Consider the following 24461-nt stretch of genomic DNA (forward strand, 5'->3'; position numbering starts at 1 on the left):
ATTTATTTTATCCTGCTTTCCCAAAAATAGTGAAAAGATATAACGAAAAATTCTCATCACTTTATAAAAACCCAAAGAAATGCGCAATGCGCGCGAAAGACCGACACAAGTTGCTTTACCGATCAACTGATGCACATAGTGCAATCTGCCGGCTAATAAATGTACAAACATCGATAAGTTGACATTACCGACTTGCTCGCAACATTCCTAACTGAATTTTACAATTTCCATTCGTCAAATTGGCATGACTGACGCGCGACCGTTTTAGACCAACCGTTTCCAACCGCTTTCGTTGAGCGTTTTATTAACTCTAACTGCTTTATTCTCTCTTTGAAAATTGTGTTTTTATTATTTGATCGGACAATTAATATAGCGATACCGCGGTGCATGATAATCGCATGACAATCAGCAATTACTCTAGCTAATGCGGAAGTGTAACATTTAAAATGTAGTTAATGACAAGGTAGATGGGCGGTTAAAGAACTTTGTTTTGCATCCTTTATGTACGTCGACTTCCGAAATTCGTCAGGATGAGCACGTCACAGGATGAAGACGAGCGAAAGAAACGCTCGCTGGAGGCTGGCAGAGAAATGGTGAGAATCTTTCTTTTTTTTGTTACTAATATACTCATTATTCCTATTATGTTTGCACAAGTAAATCAATTTTTATTTATTTACATTGTTAATTTTTGTTTTATGCATCACTTCCTGTTTGATTAATTTTCTTTTGAAGAAACACTATAGAAATTCTGCATTGAGAATGTATTGTTTTGTACTATTAATATTTAACATATTCAAGAATGACAATCTTGATTGTTGCAGTTGGAGAAGTACAAGGCACAGCAATCTGCCAAAGGAAAAAGCACAAATGTGGAGCATATAGAACAGTCTGACGATGAATCATTGGCCATTGATAAATCCATGATGCATGTTAAAGAGTCCAATGTAAGAACAATAAAACTAATAGATTGCATGAATATTTAGGTAATTAATACAAATAGTACACTTTAATCTCTTATTATATGTCTTCTGTTGTTATATTAGATACATGAAGGTATATCCTCAAGAGACATAACGCACAGTAGTGTTAGTATAAGTGAAGGAGAAGCTGATGTTGATTTGGAAGGACTTGCGGGACGAGTCGCAGAGTTGGAAGAGTTATTGCAAGGAAAGGAAGCTATAGTTGGAGCATTAAATGCAGAAATTGATCATTTACGAGCAGAGGCGTCCTCTCCAAATTCATCACAAAGTCGCAGCAGCAGTATACATGGAAGAGATATTATATCCTTGTATCATGTAAAGGTATGCTGCACATTTAAAAGAATACAATTTTTCTGTTAGTATTATAAAGCATAATTTTAAGAAATTTTTATTAATACAATACTTATTCTTTGTGCTTGGTAATCTCTTTTCCTTTCTTTTAAGAAAAGCATTTATAATTTTGAATATCTAAAAATGATAGCTTAAACAATTAGACTCTGCTTTTTATATATATTAAATATATATTACTATAAATTATTATATATTGTTACATCTTGTGTTTTTATAAAACAGCTGCAAGAATTTGAAAAGGCAGTAAATCAACGTGACAATCTAATAGAACACTTGACATCATCTTTAGAACAAGCGTTATCTGCCAGAGATGCTGTTACAAAACAGCTTAATGCCTTAAATACAATGCAGCTAACCAATCCTACTATAAATAATGTGAACTTGCAGCAGAAGGTGAATAGCACACTTCACATTTCTACATTTTGCAATTGTTAAAATTATTATTAAATACTAAACGATTTTATGAACGTTTCAGATTGAGGTTCTGGAAACGACAATGAGCGATCAAGATACATTAATTCGTCAATTAAACGCACAGTTGACAGACATTCGTAAACATGTACAAACATTAGAGATGGAAAGAGAAACACGAAACGCGGAAATCAATGATTACAAAATGCAGATAAATAATCTAAATGAACAAATCCGTCTTGGTGCTGCGGAGAAAAATTTAAATATTGATGAAACTTTAGAGCAGCAAAAACAATACGAAGCACGCGTTGATAAAATCAAACAAGATATGCAGCATATTTTAAACAAGTTTACCACTGTGACAAATGCTAATGCGGTACGTCATCAACAAGAGTTAAAGGTAATTTTATAACACTTTTATCGTAATATTCTTTTGTAAAATTTGGACAGTATTATTCATGTATCATAATTGTAGGATTTAACTTCGAAAAATGAAGCCGAAATGAATATGAAAATCTCGAATATAAAAGCCAAGCATGAAGAATGCATGCAAATTCTGAAGGACGAAAACAAAGTACTAGCAGATCGTTTAAACAAGGAATTACCTGACTTGGAAACCAGGCACGCCAAAGAATTATCCGTTTTTCAAACTCAACTGTCCCATTACAAGAAAACTATCGAGGCGTTAAAGCTCGAGCTGGTAAATCAGGCCGAGTCGCAAAATATTGCTCAATCAGAAGTTCATTTGTACAAAACAAAACTGGATGAATTGAGATTTGAGGCGGAAAACGAACGACGAATGCAAAGTTTGCATTTTCAAAAGGAAAAAGAATTGTTGAACGAGCAAATCAAATTGCATAAAATTCAACTGGAGGAAATTACGTCGAAACACGTCACGTCGATGAGTATTCTGGAGTCCAAGGAGAGTATCGAGCGATCGCTGGAACAGGCTTTGCTTAACGCCGCTACGCTGAAGCAAGAGAACGATACACTCAAATTCAAGTTGGACGATCTATCGTACAGATATTCTGCAGCACAGTCCATGATTGAAAACAGTCAGGTACACGAGAGAACTTTGAGTGGTAAAATATTTGAAATGGAGAGATCCTTGTCGCGGTTTGATGCCACGAGTATCAGTACGATTAGCGAGTTAGGCGAAACCATGTACAAGACTTTCGACGAGAATGTCCAGAACCAAATGACGAAGCAAAAACTCGAAGAGAAAACGGAAATGGAAAAGCTGTTGATCGAAAAGATTCACATTCTCGAAGAAGAGATGCTCAAGACAAATGACGAACTAGAACAAGCCAATCTCGCGAAAAAAGTCTACGAGAAGCAGCTGAAGGACATGAAAAATACTTGCGACAAGCTGCAGCAGGAAGTCAATTCATCGAAACAATCCAATCGTGTAACGTCTGATAATTCTATTCAAGAACATCTACAGAGTTCAACTTCAACTTCTCTGGTGAATGTCGAAAACGAAAACGACCCGACACGGCGAATAGAAAATCAGCAGAGGGAAATTGAGAGCCTAAAGCTACTAATGGAGCAGAAAGAAACAGAGAATATGAGATGCAAGAAGGATTTGGCCGAAATGACGGAGAAAGCGAAGAAGATGGAATCGCAGTGCAACGAATTAAGATGCGGTTTGGCCAACGCATGGGCTCAATGCGCTGAGTTCGAAGAAAAATTAAATCAGACTCTGCTGATGAGCGACAGCAGTAAAATTAATACTTCTCTGAATACTACGTCATCCAAGCAGCATAAAACGAACGAAAGTTTGGATGACAGTGCATCAGACCACAGTGCAGTAGACCAGAAAAAAGTTCTAGAATCACATAACACTAGTGCCAGCACGTTAATAGATAATAGTTATCTGAAAAATGACAACGAGAACTTGTACAAGGAGCTGCAACAGATTCTGGACGAGTCGAGTTTAGATGAAGTCAAATTCAAACTACGTCGTTATTACACGCTGTGCGAGAAAATAGCGGTGGATAAAACGGAGAACACGGACAACACCAGTTTGCAAAAGCAACAGGAGAGCGCAGATTCGTTGCAAAGATCCTTGGATAACTTACGGATGGAAAAGGAGCTGCTTGGCCAGGAAATTGAAGATATGATGAATCGATGTAAAAAGGAGCTGCAATCTGTTAAAACAGATTCTGCCAAAGAGATCGACAGACTTCATTCGCTGCTGCAGAATCTCAAGGCAAGTCAATTTTATCTTTATTTGATTTTTTTAACATAATTTCCTGCAATATTTGTTTCTTTGTAATTATCCTTTTCAAATAGCATTTTTTATTTTTTAAGGATGGCGATGCAAGATTGAACGATTTGAAATCCGAACTTGAGGCACGTCATGCCAAGGAGATGGAGGAGCTAAGGACGTACTTCGAGCGGAAATGTTTACAAATGGAAAAACAGTATTCCGAAGAAATCTTCAGCCAGCAATCAAAACGGATTTCCGACAACGACAGCGAAACTGAGGAGCTGACGGATGATCTATATTTTGGCGGTGCCGGAGATTGCTTGAACGTGTCCAACTCTCGAGCGGCAACGCCCAGCGCCGTTGATGAATCTTTAAAGGGCAAAATTTTAGAAGATAATACACGCCTCGAATCGGAATTCGAAGGTACTCTTCAAACGTTGCGACAAGAATTGGAATATAAAGTGAATGAGATTCAGAATATCAAAGCTAGCTACGAGAAAGCGCTAGAGGAACAAAAGGAGTTGTATGAATGTCAAATTCGCGACACCGAGGCGAAGTTGGAACGTTCGACTATTTTCGCTGTGGATCAGGTAAGGATAAATTCTTCTCTTATTATGAGTTTGTTTTGTAATACTGATTTGTTGACAACAGCAACTTCTCTAATATTTCATGCGTGTCATAAGCTAAAATTGTTTGTTTTTAATAACAATCGAGAATCCTCTCAATAAGGCCCAAATTTCAATGAGTGTATTAATTTTATATTTTAAAATACATTAATTAATAGTTGATTTAAATTTAAATTTAAAATGTAAAAAGTTTAAATTTATTATATTATTTATTAACAAAGTTCTTTTAGAATTTGAATAAATTTATCAAACTACTTACATATTCTTTTGGATTAAAAATTTATGTCATAAAATTCATAGAATGTGTGTGAAAATATAAATGCATGTCAGTGTGCATCATTAATCAGCATTAGACATTTCTTTTATCAGTATGATCTCTTATGATCTTTATAATTTTTTTTATTTATTATAATTAATTCCTGTTGAATTGTGACTAACATGCCCCTGTGTGACTTTGTTGCATGCAGTATTGTCAGACAGAATGGGAAGCATTGGAAAATGGTGAATTATCGAGTTTGCGTGATGCATATAATCATCAATTGGCAGAGCAGATCGCATTAGCTAGACAGGATATTGTCACCGCTCTTCAAGAAAAAATTCAGGTAGATTTAAATTATCTGAAAATGGGCTGATTAAAAGTAAAATATAAAAAATAACATTAGTTAAATTACATTTTGATTACATTTTTTTTTAAATAATTATAAATTTTGGATGTATTACTATGTTGCATTTTTATAAAAATTTTTGTTAATATTTCTTTTAATTTGTTCAATAACTTACTACACGATATTTACTGAGTTTTTTGTGACTGTGCAGACACTATTATCGGTAGAGGGAGACAAAGAAGACAATTGGCCAGCTGAGTTATTAGAATTACGAGATAAATTCACATGTAACGCCAAACAAGAAATCCAAGAGTTGAGAAAAATGCATAGCGCTGAATTAGCTTGTCTGAAAGATGAACACGATTGCCTTATGACGCAAATGCGTGAGCAACATCAAAAGGAAATTGCCGTTCTTAAAACAAATACTCAGAATGGCGATAACAAACAAGAAGTCAGCAGTGTCAGATCTTCAGAAAATAGCATCATGGAAGAAAGGTGATTGATAATTATCGAAGAAAATATTATTTTATGATTGATCAACTAGAAAATTAGATGTTGACTTAAAGCTGTCTGGCATTAAAATATTTAATATTCGAATTTTTTTTAACATTGAATTTTAAAATAAAAATTTTAGATTTTTGGAGTTTATTGTGTAATATACGTATTATTTAACATTATTGCTTAATTATATATCTGATTTTTAACAGGGATAACCTAAGGAAAACATGTATAACTCTCAAGAACTTAATTGGAGAATTAGTCAATTACTTCGTTGTCTGTGAGGAAGAAGTTAACAACACTCTGATCAACGAGGTTTTAAAAAGACAGTTGACAGAATCTGTCTTCACTAATGAAAGAAATCTAAGCAAGGATGATAATATTCTATCTACGACACAGCGGAAGGATTCGTCCAACCAATCGATTAAAAGAGTTCATTTTGCTCCACAATCCAGCAAAATAACTTCCATCGTTAACAGCGATAACAAGACACTGCAGAGTTTAATTGATGAAGACATATACGAAATACTAAGAAAGGAGTTGAAAGCTTCTTTGAGACGCTTGAAGTCGGATAGCACACAAATCCTCAATCTTTCGTTACCAAGTGGCGAATCGCCATCGTCGTCGCCATCGAAGGAAGCTCTCTTAGCAAGGAAAATTAATGAAGAGCTTTCCTTAAAACTGGACCAAGCTGAAACTCTAATAATTACCTATCAAGAAGAAACGGAACAGTTAAGATTGCATATAAGGGAACTGCAGCAAAAGTTGATCAGCGCAGAAAACAAAAAAGAAGTAATTACGGAAGGATATGGCGAAAGTGATCTTTCCAGGGGCGACATTGCTTTACAAGATTTTTCGCAAGTGCAAGAAAAAGGTAAATTCTTATCTCTTTTTATATTCATTAATAACTTACTTATCAAAAGTAGACATGACTTTGTCTTTCAAGCTTATGATTACTAATCAATAATAACTTTTATTTTATGGAAATAAAAATGTTTACTTTTATTATAAATGGTATTGATTATTTTATTTCGTATGTATTTGTACAGTTTAAATATTTGCATATTTTTCATATTTTTATGCAATTTGCAGCTAGACACGTATTGTCAAACGGCGGCGGTGACGCGTCTTATTTGTTACAATTAATAGAGGAGCTTTGCAGACAAAACGATAAACTAATGGATGATGCTAGAAAAGAGAGAGAAGATTTACAGCAACAGGTAAAATTTCATTTATTATTCTCGCTCGAAATGCGTCGTTGCATGATTTCTGATTATTCGATATTGGTATGCCAGTACAGTGATGAATATTGCGATGCATTGTTCACTGAAAACTTGTCTTTATAATTTATTGAATCTATAGACTTCTGTATCTTACAAGCTTCGCGTTTATGTTATTTATTCATACGTGTTTTTTATCACATAGCAACAATTAACACGAACACATTTTTTTGTTACTATCGCACGTTTTTTACACAGTGCAATTGTGGAAAGGTTTTTGTTAATACTTTCTATTATTTTAATATTTTATATGTAATAAGTAGCATAAGGATTAGAAGGAATCATGCTTTATTATGCACACTACATACAGAGTGTCTTAAGAAAGCTGAATATCTACGTCCTTTGATCCTGGAATTTCTGAATTCTACGCGTTACCTCGCAAATCTTTGAATCTGTACACCCTTTTATTTCAAATCTCTAAATTCATCTACATTCTGTGAATTTTAAGCCTCAAATATTTAGATTTATTCTATATTTTAAATGTTCTAGCAATTTATTTCAAAAATAAACTTACATATTTGATATATTCACTTTTCTTCACACACCCTGTACAAAATATTTAGCATTCCTCGAGCAGTTTGTAAAATAGCCACCAATTTAAACATTGTCCACGTATGTGGCAGCCGAAACATATTTTTTTTAAATTCTATTCCAAATCAAAAGTGCAAAGTTCTGCGATGCAGATTTTAAAAGATTGATTGGCGTTCTATTGTCTTGCCAGCAGGTACCTTTAGAACCTACTCCTACCCCATACATTCACAGGGTTTGCTGCAAAAAGGTAAATTATAGAATTACTAATATTATTGTAAACGCTATCCGTAAGTTACTACCAAATTGGCCATAATAAATTAATACAGCAACATTCCACCGCAGTTAAGCTTTCAGAATATTATATTTATCCATTTCTAACTTTTAAACCTAATGCACATATTTATCATAATCAAATAGTATGTGTAATTGTTATATTTGCTGATGTTCGTTGCATGGTGTTGCAAGATATAATAGTGTTTGCATGCTGTATTGCTCTGCATGCCGTATTATAGACATGTTGAAATATTTTTATATATAATATATAAAATATTTACTTCCTTTTATCTCTTTTACAATAACATCTACTTCTCCAAATTTTTAACTCTATTAACATAACTTTTTTACATTTAATAAAAAATGTTTGTATAGCTTTGAAAAATTATTGAATATTTGTAAAAATTTTGGTAGCATATTTAGCTTGAAGACAATAATTAGACTAGAAACATATTTGTGATAAAATTTCATTATTTTTTTTATTTTTTTATAACAATATGTATATATAAATATATAACTTGTGTTATGTACAAACCGTGTGGTTTGAATAGAGCAGTAAATTTGTAAATTCTTTTATTTTGACAGTTATTTAATTTTGCCACGTGTAGTATTGTTAATTGCAATTTTTTTCTAATTGAAGTTACATTTGTTTAGATTGAAGCTGCGGACAAGCAGCTGCGAGCGACACGACGATTTCTGGACGAGCAAGCGAGCGAGCGCGAAATGGAGCGAGATGAAGCCGCGAAACAAATACACTTCTTGCAAGAGCAGCTCAAAGAACGCGAGCGCGAGAAAGAGAGAGATATGCGTATTAATTCAGAGGTAAAATTTTTGTTAAAAAAATTTTTTAATGTAACGAATTTTTTGTTAAGTGCAGAAATGGTAAACACGATGTGCTTCTCGTAATCACTTGCTGGCTAGCTTTAGGATTTCCTTAATTAAGCCTTAATTAGTTGGTGCTATTTAAAATATTTATAAAATACTTTTACGATATTGAACATTATTTTAAATATATGAGAACTTTTTTGCAATACCTATGAGACAATTATTTTTAAGAAAGAAATGTCGTTCTCTTAGATTTAAAAACATTAAGGTATCAGAATCTAAAAGCTTAGAGATCTGTATTATCGGAATTAAAACATAAATATTATACATTAAGTTCAATGGCTAACTAAGGATTAATTAAATTAATTCAGAAATTTCTGAATTCACTATAATAGTTGCTGCACTAACCAGGAAATTTTAACTGGCATAAAGACTGCCATTTTTCAAAACTTAACTATAGGTTTTTGTGGTTTATTTAACGCAATACTTAACTTACAATCAAGATTGCTGGGAAAAGAAAGTATTACACATGTCTGCAAGAAACGAGATCGAATTTAAGATACAAAACTTATAGTGCACAGTATAGAAAATGAGCATCATTTTGTGGAATATGCACTTTGACCAGCAGTCAGTTCTTAATTAATTCTCTTGAAAATAGTGTAATAATTAATATAGAAATTAAGTGTAACTATGAACTGAAAGGGCAATTATATTTCGGAAATTAATTTTATCGCCAGCGATTAGTGTCACGCATCACTACTAATTGTATTAACACAAGTTTTTCTGCACTCTGGTTTGGGTTTTCTGTTTGTCGCACAAAGCAGTCTGAGCTATCATCTGAAGCAACTTCAAACATCCCTGAGCTTCAAGCGATTGACATCGGCGCAGCTGTGAGTGACACTGTATATAAATTGATTTTTTTTATCTTTTCTGGTTTTTTCATTCACATACAGTGGGTAAGAAAGCTACATGCATTTAAGGTTTGCCAAAATCTTATTTAACAAATTACATAACTATGTTGGTTATTTATTTATGTGTATTAAATAATTCATAAAAACTAAATGCTTTTAATGCATTTAAATGTGATGTAATAAAAAAAGTTCAGGCTACTTATATAGATAGACTCATATGTTTTGGTCATTTTATTTCTCAACTTTTTTACATAATTTTGATTTATTTAATAATGACATTATTTTTTTTTATCATCAATTATATAATTTTTCTTTTTTTTACCCACTGTATATTAACATAAAATTATCATAACCAGATATGATACCATACATTATATCTCGACGCTTTACATGTTGGGTCACGCTTGACTGGACATTTAGGTGATATCCTGAAAAATCGATGGATTGATAGCTCGTGCCTATACGCGTATGCAATTTATGATTTAGGTGGAGGCTCTTGAATCTCAGATGAGAGAGATGTCGTCATCAATATCCGACATGGAAGCGAAGAAATCGGAGAAGGAAAGTGAGTTGAAGGCAGCGGTGGACAAAATATGGGTCTTGCGGGACATCATTACCGATTTGGAGCAACAGCTGCAAGTCAAAATTGAACGGGAAGAGTCCTTGCAACTGCAAATCGGCCAATTAGAAACTGTGATAACCGCGCAGACGAAGAATCAACAAGAACTGGTTCAAGAGCTAGATGCTATCAAGTCTGGCAGCGAAAGCAGACATCTGAACGAACAAATCAATCATTTGCAAGTGAGTTGAATGAAATACATAAATAATGTACAAAAGAAAAATGATTGCTAGACTATTATTGTTTACGTTTCAGGAGGAACTGAGCAAACACAAGTTAAGCTCCGAGCACTTCAACGTCAATTCGTCCGTTCTGAAGCAGATTAAAGCGGAGCTTCACGAGATGCAAAATCAGTTGGACAAAAGAATACGAGAGTTGGAATCCGCTCATATGTGCGGCTCGAATTTGAGCTTGAGCCAACCGAGCGAAGATGTTTCGATCAGGGAGCAGATAGACGCGACGAGGTGTTTGACTCCGGACGATCCGTCCTCGCCGCCGATGCTGCCTCTGGATCAAGTGCTCAAGTTAAAAGATAAAATGCTGAAACACGCGCGAGCGGAGGAAGTGGCCTTCAAGAGGATCAAAGATCTAGAGATGCAATTGACAGCGATAAAGAATCAGAATGAGGAATTGTTAGCGGAACAGGAGATTTTACACCAGACGGCGTCCGAGCAGTTGTTCCAAATCGAAGCGATGCGCGGCCGATTGGAGCAACACAAGCAAAGCGCTCCCTTCGCCCAGAAACAAGCAACGTCCCGTTTGGAGTTACAGCTGCACGAAGCTACAACGAAATATCACTCCTTGGAGCAAACCATCGCCGATAGAGAGATGGAGTTGAAGGAACTGAAAGCGCAGCTCGAGAGAGTCAATCAGATGATGACGGAGAAAGAAATGGAAATGGAAAATCTCGTGCGAGCGGAAAATGACGCGTTGCAAAAGCTGAAGGATCAATTGAAGGTCGTTCAGGAGGAAAAGCGGATATTGCAGATAGAACTCGAAGCGCAGGAGCAGCACACGCTATTGGAGTTGCAGTTGCCGCAGCTGATCGACACCATGTTGGGCGACAAGAACGAGGAGATTAATCATCTGAGGGAGCAACTGTCTAAAAAGGAGAAGCAATTAAACGCTTATTCGTCGCTCGCTTTGGACGACATGCAGCTGAGAGAGTTGACGAAACAAGCGGAGGCGAAGAACAGCGCGCGAACGTTGAGCGATATCCTCTCCATTCATTCGGAATGCGAGGAATTCCCCGAAGCTATTCGAACGACTAATGTGACGAACGCAACGTCGCACAATGTCTCCAGCTTCAAAGTTCCTACATCCGTGTCGAAGAACACCTTGAATACGAACAGTTTGAACACTTTGGAAGTGCCTTTGCTCGATATGGACAGGATGGACGTGCAGGTCCCCCCGTTGGAATTAGATATGCTCAGCTTCAGCAATGGCATTCGTCACTCGGACATGGAGTTGCAGCGTGTCGAAGGCGAATCAAAATTATCGTCCCCTAAGAACGACGTCAGCGAAGAATCTCAACAAGCCGAAGAACTGCTCGATGAGAAACTGAAGGAGATCGAAAATCTGTCGTATCAGCTGCAAACTCTGCAACAGGAGCTCGAATTGAAGTCCGATCTCTTGGGCAAATACGAGATAGAGTTGGCTTCCTTGCAGAAGCAGTACAAGAACATAGAAGACGAATTTAAGGAAACTGTTGAAAACTTGATGCGAGATAAGGATTTCTATAAAAATCAGTACGAACTGTCCCAGGCGTCGGAAGGTAAGATAAAGAAGGACTTGGAGGAAGTGGAGAACATCCTGAAACTGAAGACGAACGAGCTTCAGGATCAAAAAGACAGGATGCAGGTGAACGAAAAGATCATCACGGAGTTAAACACGGAGAATACAAAGTTAAAGAAAGAGATGGAAGTTAGAGAAAGGGATCAGACGAAGAGGAGTAACTTCTTGCTGCAGGAGAGGCTGCAAGAATTGCAGAGACTCACCTTGGAAAAGGATATCGCACTTGAAACTCTCCAGACGCGCAACATAGAAATTGAGAACGAGAACAAGCAGCTGTACGACTTCAAGATGAAGGTTCACGCGCGCGAGCGAGAGATCGCCGAGTTGCAGGACGAGATCCAGCGACTGAGGGACGGTCTGAACAATCGGGATCTGGTGATCCGCAAGTTGGAAGAAATGGCGAAGCGGACGAGCGACGTTCAGTCGGGCACGTCGTCGCCGTCGTCGTCTAGCAGCAAGGATCAAGAGATCCATCACCTGCAAGAGTTCTTGAAGGAGAAGGACAAGGTGATCAGGCAGATGAGCGACGACAGCAAGAGTCTGCATCGGGCGCTGGAAACGATTCAAAGTAAGATGAAGGAGTCGGGTAACATTGTGGAACTAAGAAGGAAATTGAAGGATGAGCGCAGGATGAATGAGGAGTTGAGGGACATAGTGCAGAGCCTGCAGAAAGAGTTGGAGCTGAAAGATTCGTCCGCGCAACGCTCTCAAGATGACAGCGACATCGAGGATATGGTTCAACGCGAGCTGAATCTCTCTGCGCGACTGGACAAACAGATTATGGAAGTCATTAAGGATGACGCCGAGGAAGTTGCGGGTGGAACGACGGAGGGACATCAGCAGAAATTGAATGAGCTTCGTAAGGATAATGAGATACTGAAGAGACTTAAAGACGACTTAGAAGTCGAGCGCGACATAATGAAACATCAGATCGCCGAGTACGAAGATCGTATTCTGCAATTGAAAGCGGATTTGGCAGAGGAGACGAAGAAGATCGTCAAACTGGATAGAGAGCTCGCGTCGGAGAGAAATACAGCGAAGTTCTTGAGAATGCAAATAGAGGAGAATCGTCGAATAACGGAAGCGGGACGAGTTCAGGACACCAAGTTAGTCGAGTACCTGCAAAAGAAGCTGCAAGTTTCCCTGGAGAACGAGGAGAAGCTTCGCAATGATCTGGCATTGATGAGACAAGAACAAATTAATCTGGACTCAAAGTTGATATCAATGAGGAAACTGTTGGAAGCTGAAAACAATAGAAACGTGACAAAGGACGAGTTGGAAAGGTACGCATTAATTATTTTTTAATTTATTTAGGTTTTTATCATTTATAGTATATTGTATATTATAAATATAGATTTTTTGCTCGTATTACCTTTATTATTCATAAATCACAATTTATTTAAAGTAGTGAATAAACTAAATAAACACATTGTTCGATATATTTGACAAATATTTATGCTGACAGAATACAGTAGCGGCATAAAGCAGTTAAAAAATTAAAATTAATTTGATAAATAATTTTCTATATCCTATAATCTTTCTTCTTTTTTACATTTCAGAACAAGTGAAAACGTCGAGGAGAATTGCGAGAATAATGCGGAATTGCGAGTGACTTTAAAGAGACTGGAAACTGAGGTGAACAAATGCGAGAAGCGGCTGGAAATCGCGGACGAAGAACGGGAAAGACTGATCAGCGGCCTAGCGTTAGCGAACGGTCTAAAAGAGATTCTGGAGGCTGATTTGCGAAGAACTGCGGATGATTTGAAAGCACGGGAAGAGGAATGCAATTATCTGCAGAAGCAGCTAAAGATGTTTACCGAAGCTGAAGGCAAGAAGCAGGAACAACGAGATGTCGAACTGGAAGAGATCAAAGGACTGCGCAAAGAGATTAGTATCGCTCGGGAGGCTAGGATAGATCTGGAGGCTGATATAAAACTTGCGAAGCAAGAACTCAAGGAATCCTCGGATCGGGAGCTGAAACTTGCGCGCACAGTGGAATCTTGGAAAGAACGGGAAACGGAGCTCATCGCGAAACTGACAACGTCGAAAGAGAAAGAGAGGAAATTGAAGGAATTGATAGAAACACTACAGTCGAACTTAAAGACCGAAAGAGAGGACGATATAAGGCACAAACTGGTGAGCTCTAGCTTTGCGCAGAGGAATAAAGAACTGAACGAGACGGTCGAGAAATACACTGCCGAAAAGAGCTATCTGGAGGACAAACTCGGCAGAGTAAGGGTAGAGAGGGAAATTTTGACGCAACGTATGAAACAGCTCGAAGGACAAGTAAAGGAATTGAAAAGTACACAAGCTTCAAGCCAGCAAACAGCTCCCATTGAGAGGGTATTAAATTTTGTTGAATAATCATAATTTCTAATAATTAGAAATCGTGCGATTTAATTTTTACATTTTAAAACTAAAAGACATCGTCAATAACGGCCTAATACTTTTATTTGATAATGTAGCAATCTGTAAACGTTGAAATTAATTAACTGTAATTATACCTTGGTAACAATATGAAAATTTGCATTTCAGTTGCAAAACTTTTATGGCCAATATCTACGAGTGGACAGCAGACGGAAAGCATTGGCGTATCAGAAAAAATATTTGCTATGCATCCTCGGCACTTATCAATATTGCGAGGAAAATACGCTGTGCGTGCTTGCGCAATTGACTCAAGATCAACGCTCTTACACGCGAATGTCGCATAAGAAAAAAGTGCGTTTCAGGATTGCCGTTCTGGCGATAATCAGTATGCACAGAATGAAGTGGTTAATTCAACGCTGGCGAACGGGAAAACGGGTGGGCGCTAACGCTATCATGGGTAACGTGGGTCAATTGATCGATTTGCCGCCCGTTAGAAAAACAGCGTTAAATCATTCGCCGCCCGTGAGAGAAAGAACCACAAAGTAAGTAAGGCAATTATTGAATTGTCAAATATATTCTCATTAGATCTATAGAAGATATAATTATCAAAAAATTTTAGAGTAAAAATAAGGAAATAACCCAGCGACAAAAACGTATTTTAATTAAATAGATATTATTTTATACTTTGATATGTGCCACAGTTATTAGCACAATTTTTGGGTTTATATTTAGGTGCATCACCGGAACATTTTTCTCACCATCATTGTATGCATTATGTGTCTAAATCAATAATGTCTTTAAATCAATAGTGTTTTCAATTTTATCAGCTTGGTTTTTTTCTCAGCAATATGACATTTGACTCGTCTCGTCTGCTCGATGAAATTCTAAGCACACATTCTGCATATTTTGTCACGCCATCATTATTTTATGTTTTAGTGGAAATAGCGGATTGAGTGGTTTTACACTCGAGCAGTATTACCAGCAAGTAAGAAATTTCCAAGAGATACTCGACTCAGTTATGGAGGAGTCCGAACCTAGTCATATTATCTCAAAATAACATTACATATATATTTTTAGTACATGTGTAGAAGTTTAACTGTACAGTGTTAGCGTTGCAAATATCATATAATCATTCAAAGTGCATCATATAGGTCGTGTTTTTTTAAAACGGTTTATTGATAATTCAATTTTAACAATTCTAATTTTCCAGTTTTTAGATCATGAAGACGTAGACATCGATTCTTAAATTTTGGGATGACGTGGATGACTCTGATCTAAAATTTTTATATTTCTGAATCCATGGATTTTGAGATTTCGAAAGTATCAATGTAAGCGACCATTGAAATTCGTTGTTAAGTCGTAAAATTCATGAAATTTTTTATCACTGATAATCTACAATCTTATCGTTCGCGTTCAATGCACGTGCATTTTTGAGGTCCTTGAATTTTTTATATTCTTGGATCGTTTAATTCTGCTTCGTCGTTTATTAGATCTTTTCTCCCTTTTTAATAAACACGTCCTATGTTTTGTACTAGATTGCAGTCGTCAGTGATCGATCTGCATGGGATTTCTATTTCCGTTCGACTGCACGGTTTACATCGTACTAATTGATCGTTAAACAACTAAATAAAAATGTAAATTTCGTCAGCTTGACCGGAAATAATCGAAACTGGGCATTTATACGGACTCTGTAATAGACTGCCGGTTTTATATGTTTTTATCGTTACCGTCTCGTACGAGACTTTTGATTCACGGTATCTTTCTCTTGTTGATCACGGTGATGTAACTTGAAAATGTCACTTGTGTATTATGAGGCGTCATTTACCAGGCGTAACTTCATTAATAAGTAAGAAGAACGTGTGCATGTAAAGTAGTTTTTAGCATTGTAAGACACATGAGAGGCTTTTATTGATCGTTAGCGGAATAGAAGCAATTTCTGCGATAAACACAATCGTCTGGACATTGCTTTTATTTACGATATATAGTATAAGTTATATATAGATATAGTTGGTAGTACAAATATGTAAACCTGCGTGCCTTGTACGCCGTAAAACGCGTTTCATTATTTATTTACGAACAGATTGTCATAAGCTTTTTATATATCGCGAGTTGCATGTAATGTGAATATTACTTTTCCTGAAATCTGTAATAAAGAATCAATCTTTTAATACACGTGACTGCTGGTTTTTAAACGTACAAATGCCCCACGCATTTGTGGGACGAAACATTATCACTACTTGCTCTGCATTCGCACAAAAATTTTGCTTTATAATCACTGTACAGAAAATTTGCCACTATCTGCACTTTTTTCATTTTTACAAGATTTTACGAAATTCGGAATTTATACCAACAAATATTACAATGCACTTCTTTCGCCGAAAGTAATTCTGCGAAGGAAATTTTGTTTAACATAATTCTTAAACATAAACAGTTTTATTCATAATGTTACGAAATCGATAAATCGATTCAAATATCTAACTTTCAGTTACTTGAGGTAAAGATATAAAAACTCATCAAGATACAAATATTTTGCTCGAAACATGATCAATCTTGCTTAGTATTTTTGTCAGGATCGCGTATATTAATAATCGGAGAAGAAATACGACTGCTGTTTTTAATATGTATATTTCTCTAAGCACTACATGTATTTACATATATACAATAGAGTGTATGATAAAATATAATCGACTAATCGGTTCATTAGCGCTATCGTTTCTCGGTTTATCTAAAGATAAAGATTAAAGTTTTATGAGTTTAAATCTATGAAGATAAGGCTTCTTGCTAAGATGGCGATTTACTCTTTTTTTTTTTTTTTATTTCCTTCGATTTTCTTACAATTTTTGACGATTTTATATTTTCTTTAACCGTGCGTCGACTTATTGTTAGCTAAATGTGAAAAATTCGAGCTGGATATCTTGTTTTGAATATGGCAAAAAGAATAATTTTACATCTGACTATTTCACGATAGAAGATAGAGTACTTTCTTGTTAGGCGGAAAAACTGAATTTTAAGTGATTCACACACCCCGCCACATATATGAAAAATTTATTAGGAAAATTGAGGGATTAGCTCTTCTTAAATTTCTTCGAATGTTAATATTAGTAATTACTTTCACGTCGGTTTATTATTTAGCTCTAACGCATAGTGCAGCTTAAAAACTTGTTCGAAAACAGTCGATAGATAAATTTGTTATGCGAAAAGTAGATGAATTAAAAAGAATTGATAAAAATTTATCAATTTTTTTAGGAGATTGACTTTACATTTCATGTTTCTCTCTACCTTGTCACTTGTTAATTTTTATCCTAAGACGGATATTGGAATTAAGAGTATTAATCTCTTACCTAAAATTATAGAGTATATCACTATTTCTTTTTTTTTTTTTCATATTTAATATTTAATTATATCTATAGCAATAAATAGTGCCATCATAAAAAGAGATAAAAAGGGATCCAAAAGAAAATGTTAAAATCTTAAATCCGGATTTCGAAGATAAGGTGCTCACTACCACCGAAAAGACTTTCTTTCAATTGCTTTTAACTCATCTATTTTCTTACAGGAAATCTGCCCATCACTTTTAACGAATCTTATGACTCGAACAAGCGTCCTTAAAGTTCGTCGCGTTGAACGGTACGAAGTAATCGTCGTGCAACTGCCTGACGATGTTCTCTATCGGGCACAATTTGATGCCCCTTTTGCCGAGCTGTTCTCCATCGTCGCTGACGTAGGTGTTGGCGTTCCTGCAGAACGGGATCCTCGGCGTGAGATCCCGGCCGTTGGCGATGACGCGGAAGTAGAAGTCGCTGGCGAGGCGATTGTCGTTCCGCGGATTGATCTTGTAGACCTCGATGACGAGCCTCGAGGCGTAGTGCGTCGCTACGTCCGAGACTATGCCGAGCGCCGTGGCGAGGTATTCCAGGGTTTTATCGTGGCCGGAATAGAGGACAATCTTTGGCCTGGCCTCGGAGATGATGCGCAGCATGAAAGTAACGATGCCGCGCAGCATCCCGTAGGCCTTCAGCAGCCCGTACTTGTTGCGGCTGCTGCTCTTGGCCGCCTGCTTGGACTCCCAGTCCGTGTAGGCGAACAATCCGGTAACGTGATCGCTCTTCACGCACGTCCGCTGCTGTGCGTCGAGGTCCACGCACGGCAGCGAGGCGCCGTGGCACACGTACGTTAGTAGTGCGTCCCTTAGCGTGTTCGGGTCGCACGTTTGGGCCTGATCCGGAAGCTCGAACACGGCGCTCGCCGCCTGCTTGATCAACTCGCCAACGGCCGGATGAGATTTCAGATGATTGGAAGTCTCCTGGAAAAGATAGAGGTAACATGTAATGCTTGGGCTTGCACAGTCTTGAACTTATCGTTCGATCATTTTCCAAGGCTTAGAGTACACTTTGTCGAGAACACGAAAACTAGATTATTTTCAAAAATAAAAAAAATTATTTTTAGAGTGAATTATTTTTAAAACAGAAATATAGATTACTTTTCAATGTTTGTACATATAAAAAAAAAAGTTATTATTTTAATATGAACAAACTTGGTAATAAAATGAAATGAATTTTAGAAATTGTAACAAATTTTTTGATCAACTTTTCTCGTGTGCTCATTAAAGTTATGTTCAAACAATTCTCATTATTTTTTTTTCAGAATCTTCATTTGAATCTTAATCACCGAGGTGTTTGTAATTATATGCTGAAGCTTGGAACTGGAGTTGCAGTCTCTCCCGCAACTTTAATTTAGAAAAAATCAATACTATCACATGCATCACATGTGATAAATTTCCACGTGCCACATGGAATGCACGATTAGCAAGAGCATTAAAGCGAAACTTATTTTCGTAGCAAGTTATTATCGCTTTCAAGAATTTTATTTAGATAGCGCAATAAAAATTCATGTCACTTCTGAAAGCCTAGAATGACCTACATAATTTTATTGGATTTCTCGAGAGAGCAGGAAGAAGAGCGATGTTGATGCAGATTATTTAATACGTTTCTGAGAAACTGGAATGAGATTTCATTAAAACTCCCTTAAGTAAGACATTTGCAGATTCCGTTTTTAAACCGTCTTTAATAAAGAACAAGATTCCATTTCTTGAACGGTGTATGCATTTCTTATAAAGTGCAAGACATTGATGTTTATCAATCATTTATAAATACAAGTTATTTATATCATTTATAAAACTGTCGTCCATTCAAATTTCATAGAAAACAATCTTTGATTTTATTTCTAGTACGCGCATTATATGTGTGTAACATATAAATCGACGATACGTAGTTAATCACGTTTTAATTAACGATCGTACCTTCAAATGCTGCTTCAAGTATTTCTCAGCGGCGGGACAGGCGCACTCGTTGTTGCAAAACGCATAACTCTGGCTCTCCTGCAGACTGATCCTCGCCAAACTTTGAAAGCCATCGTTCTCGAAGAGCGCGTAGAGCAAGGCGACGGCGCTCTGCACAGTCCTACGATAGGAAGTGCTGTATACAATGACGTCTCTGCCAAAGGTGGTGCCGTTCCCGAAATTCAGCTTCTGGTAATACGCATTCCTCAGTAGAATCCCGGTTTTCAGAAGCTGCAGGATCCCGAGCGTGGTGAGCTGCCCGATCTTGCAATCGCGCGCGTTTGCCGGCAGCACGGGCAGTCCATGAAACGGGCCCAGAAACTGGGCCCACGCGGTCTTCGAGTAGTTGGACACATTTTGCACGAAATTCACGTAATTCTCGTAGATCGTCTCGAGTTCCGTCGCGCCACCGAAATCACCGCCGCAGTTGATGCTGCTTATGTTTCGTATGTGTGTCAAAGGACCTCTGTCACCGTGGCGGATAAAGATCAGGATACCGCCAAGCGTTAAATTGCCCTCGAGCTTTCCTATTCAATAAGAAAACGCGTTAAAGTATGTATAATTATGCACTGTGATAAAGGAAAGATAATTTGCGATTCAAATAAGACACTAAATGGTGTTTTCTTTCTTTAACACTGAATTAAGGCATGCATTTGGAATTAATTCTACGTTTCTTTATCATTTGTTACGATTATTATCTGCAAAGAACTTTAACGATTATTTTTTGTGATATTTAAACCGTTTAATTTGTTATTCTATCGTCGTAATATTCCGTTTTGATGCGCGTTTATAAAAATCTTGTGATAATTGTATAACGTACCTTCGGTCTCTGCGGTTATCTCGTGCGGCAAATTGCAAAAGCGAAAAATTTTTTTCGTTTTTGCATCCGGCTTTAAATTTCTCGGGAATTCCCGAAGTGACAAATCATTGTTTATGATTCTCGTTTGTACCGAAGTTTTCTGATCTACGCCGATGTACTTGTACATACCTGTATGATGGAAAAAAATCGCTTTTAAACAACAATTTAAGTAACAATCTCATTTTATTGATTTTGTTCTTATGATTTATATTAGTTAGCTTTCAACGGGTAAAATATATTGGGCGAAATATAACACGTTTATATCTGTGATAAATCGATTTCAGAAAGATATCGAGGTGCGAAATAGATTCATGACTATCGGATATGATAGGAGATGAAACATTAAGAAGCAATTGACTCGGACTTTCTTTAGATGTAACATAATTCGTTTCGATTCCGAGTGCAAACTACTGTTATACGGTTTTAACGGAAGATATTAAAGATGAATGTTTAATGTATATGTAATGAGTATGTGAAATGTTTAGGAAACAAGATCAGCTAAACGTTCCATGAAATGATGAGTTGGCGAAAATGTGCTGAATTGAAAATTTGATACTATTGAAAAATTTGATATAACCAGGGTTGAATGGTTTGGAGATGACAAGCGATGAAATTAATGAACAAATTAAAAAAAAACCGATAATACATATCAACACTGCAAAAGAAAAAATAATTCAATTTGTAATAAATTTATATTAAACAATTTTATTACTAACAGAAAATTTTTTATTGAATAAGTTTCAATAAATGTTTTATGATCGCTTGATATGCAGCTGAAACAACTGCAATTGAACATTTTCCTCATTTAGAAAAGAAAACAAGACAATCATTGCTCCAATAACATGTGACGACATATAGCCACAGATATTATTGGAAAATTAGATTGTTCTATTATAATAAATCTATTATTAAAGCGGTAAGGAAGAGAAGCGTTTAAGCTATAACACATCTCTACATGCGATTTGCTCTATATTAATAAATAACCGGTAATCGTGTCGGATTTAAATATCCAATCATCTCGAAATACCCGACCGAATATAAAACTTTAAAGATTGTAGAATCCAGCGATTTACAGGAACGCGAGATCATTTTACCGAGTGTTCAAAGATCCGTCTGATTCCGACGAGTTCAATTTCCTACAAGCACGATAAGATGCCAATTGGCACGTTTCTGGCGTTATATAAATAAATTCCGCGTGCCCGCATCGAGATCATCAGTGCTCATTCAGAACGTAAATATCGATCTCCGCGAGTTTCAGCTGTTAAGATTTTTGCATACATTCCGCGAAAACGCGTTCGCCGCAATGCACAAAACTGTCGATCGGACAAGATTGCGTTTTCTTTTTTCTTTACCAGCGACCAGCAGGAAAATCCACACGCTGAGAATCACGTAGCAGTAGAACGCCCTGTGCTGGTAGGACAACCGGACCATTTCCGCGAGCATCCCTCGGCGGTCTCGGGCCCCGCGGTGGGACCGACTCGCAGGGCGGATAGCGTCAACGACGTCCCGTCACGGTGACGACGACGACGGCGAGGAGCGACGAGGCGACGCGGACGCGACTGGATTACCGTCCCGCTCGGTGCCGATCGAAGCTGCATCTTCAGACGCCCGTCGACCACACTTTCCGCATATTCGCCGACGTTCCGCACCTTGATCGACGCGACGATCGACACGAGCGGCCGCAAACAGCCGACGGACAGTGGTTGCGACAGCGGGAGAAATCGCCGACTACCCCGTGCGCGTCCGTCAGCGATGGAACTGCCGGTTCTGCCATGGCGATAACGGCGGATGGATTTGTGGGGGTGCGCCACGGGGCGCAGGCGCCGCCACCCGATATCAACCCTCCACTCTGAAGAGCCGACCAAGTTCCGCGTTACGGGCTAGTCGGTCTGCGGGGTGACTTTCGCACGACGTTTATCGACCCTCCTTTATCGGTGCAGTTATCAGACGGAGAGCCCGGTCAGCAAAAGCCGGTCGGTTATACGCGTCCCGTCGAGAATGGAGTTTCTCGCACAGCGAGATATTAAAAATAGATCCGCGAATGTAATAATGAACTTTCTCCGACGACCGCTGATCGATCTGAAGCGGGGATGACTGACGGATTACTCAGCATTCTCAATCCGGCCGACTTTTGCGCATATCTAGATATCTCTTTCCGCCACACAAATTATAATACAACTCATTTACAATGCAGAATTATAATAATACGAAATTACACGCTCTGCTCTCATGGTCGAAATTTATTGAAAATCTGATATCTCGCAGCAAGAATTTATGGATCTCGCGTTATTTGTTTTGTAACGATATAACGCTGCCTCTTCGCGTACAATAACAATTGCGCATCGATACCATCGTGTATCAAATGTTTTACAATCCGAAAATAAACCGGTCCGATGTTATCTGATTTCGTTCTGATTAATTGAATTTTCGAAATTGCCCAGTTCGGCATCTGATTAGAATTGCCCTTCATTACGATCGCAGCCAGGATCCCCATATATAGCCGTATTTACGTCAACAATGGAACTCACTGTGATTACGCCGATTCTAATTACAGATTGCAACGCAAATCTCTAATTCGGGCAAGGCACCTCAAATGAGTGACCGTGAAAAGCAAAGCCCGCCGACGTGGAAAGCGGATGCTGATGTCACCGGTCGGCTTTGCCGGCCGCGCTCTCTCGGTCCAGCCGTAAATATATTCTGTTTAAGACTGATGGTTAGATTGTTCAGCAGTTGATGGCTAGTCTCGGGTTCTCATATCAGGGCAGTTGACGCGTGTTACATCGGCGCGGTTACACGCGAGTAATCACGCCCGTCTACTAACATAGCACCGCACCGGCCACGCAACTGTCATTGGTAATTGAACGCCCCCGCGACATTGTAAACTTAAACGGTCTACAGACGAGTGATATTCTTTGTTGATAAGGGCCCTTTGAAAACATTGCGAATAAAAGATATCTCAAGTAGACTAAGTGAATTGGTAAACCGATTAGAGAACATTATTCCTTGCTAAATGAGGATGTTATTTCTGTTGTGTATTGATTTTCGTATTAATAAGATGAATTGTCAAAGTGTACATTTATACTGCGTGTTTTATAAGCGTATTATTTACAATTATTAACAAAAATTAAATATCAAGCTGCTTTAACTTACAATTGTATTAATCATTGCAGAAACCAACGATATAAACGACGTTGTCCTTTTATAATAATATAATTATTTAATATTATCTTATATCTTCTCAAAAATAAGTTTTATACCTGTCTCTTTGTGTTACACACGAAAATATTATATAAAAATCACGCAAAGCAACGTAATGATATCCAAAAATAGACGCAAAATTGAACGAATTAGTTAAATGCTTGAAGGGGTATAATCAGTTCGGCAGAACTGCAGTCACACTTCAGTCATCACTTTAGTATACTCATGCATGCCAGTAAATTAATATACAAGAGTATTCGCGTTACTCACGATTTTATCACTAAGTTTATGTAGAAAAATGCCATCGCACTAGAATCGCGCATACGTGTATTAATAAATTCAAAAAATAAATAAATATTTTGATTTCTAATAAATTTTAGAACGATCGTCATAACACAAAGTATTAGCGGAGACCAAATATGCAATTATAAATTGCAATTATAAAATGCAATTATAAAATGCAGTTTAATTCGTCGAAATTATTTAATCAGCCTGTAACTATCGCTGCCTTGGCATTGGAGCAACCGTCATTTCTCTTAGTTTAAGTCCCTTAGTGATCTAATATGACTGAGAGAACATCCGGTAGTGATACAAACTGCAAGCATTATCGTGAGGAACAAACTGCAACAAGCTGTACGGCATTTTTTAGATATATGTTTAGATATGCGATATACATCGCATGTTACTTTGTGTATTACGCTCATTACCCTCGACATTCGCGCAAACTTTAGAACTTTAGAATATGGTTATTGCGTAATTGTTGTAGATCGCCGGATCAAAATC

General features: G+C 37.3%; 2 protein-coding genes and 1 long non-coding RNA gene across 14 annotated transcripts in view; 2 read left to right on the top strand and 1 right to left on the bottom strand.

Annotated features, from left to right (window-relative positions):
• The first annotated feature begins 203 nt into the window (after positions 1-203).
• LOC105675409 (golgin subfamily A member 4-like) lies at positions 204-16455 on the top strand. Of its 10 annotated transcripts, none has more exons than XR_010890380.1 (20): positions 204-593; positions 822-944; positions 1044-1301; positions 1554-1724; positions 1807-2142; positions 2218-3954; positions 4056-4544; positions 5048-5182; positions 5397-5680; positions 5893-6557; positions 6776-6903; positions 7685-7741; positions 8422-8589; positions 9414-9482; positions 9990-10304; positions 10378-13199; positions 13476-14259; positions 14452-14825; positions 15494-15611; positions 15819-16455. XR_010890380.1 is itself a non-coding variant. In XM_067355751.1 (19 exons), exons 1-19 carry the CDS (start codon positions 531-533, stop codon positions 15498-15500), a joined length of 8985 nt encoding a protein of 2994 aa, XP_067211852.1. In that variant the 5' UTR covers positions 204-530; the 3' UTR covers positions 15501-16455. The 10 variants fall into 10 exon arrangements, 8 of the variants coding, with proteins under 8 accessions (XP_067211852.1, XP_067211847.1, XP_067211848.1 ...); XR_010890379.1 differs by having other exon boundaries at positions 206-593; positions 15220-15611; XM_067355751.1 differs by having other exon boundaries at positions 15494-16455.
• Positions 16456-16892: 437 nt separating this feature from the next.
• LOC105675522 (2-phosphoxylose phosphatase 1) overlaps positions 16893-24461 on the bottom strand; it is a 38141-nt gene continuing 30572 nt past the window's right edge. The window contains exons 1-4 of one of the 3 annotated variants that reach the window (XM_012372737.2): positions 23009-23466; positions 20442-20609; positions 19583-20148; positions 16893-18586 (exon numbers count right to left, since the gene is read on the bottom strand). In XM_012372737.2, the coding sequence (XP_012228160.1) occupies positions 17858-18586; positions 19583-20148; positions 20442-20607 (1461 nt within the window). In that variant the 5' untranslated portion in view covers positions 20608-20609; positions 23009-23466 and the 3' untranslated portion in view covers positions 16893-17857. Of the gene's footprint in view, positions 18587-19582; positions 20149-20441; positions 20610-21832; positions 22277-23008; positions 23467-24461 lie in introns of those variants that run through there. The other 2 variants (XM_012372735.2, XM_012372736.2) reach the window with 2 other exon arrangements.
• Positions 18461-19376, top strand: LOC137000086 (uncharacterized). Its single transcript, XR_010890383.1, has 2 exons — positions 18461-18601; positions 18928-19376. It is a non-coding gene; the product is annotated as an uncharacterized lncRNA (long non-coding RNA).

Source organism: Linepithema humile, chromosome 5 (genome assembly GCF_040581485.1).
Source record: "Linepithema humile isolate Giens D197 chromosome 5, Lhum_UNIL_v1.0, whole genome shotgun sequence".
Lineage (NCBI taxonomy): Eukaryota > Metazoa > Arthropoda > Insecta > Hymenoptera > Formicidae > Linepithema > Linepithema humile.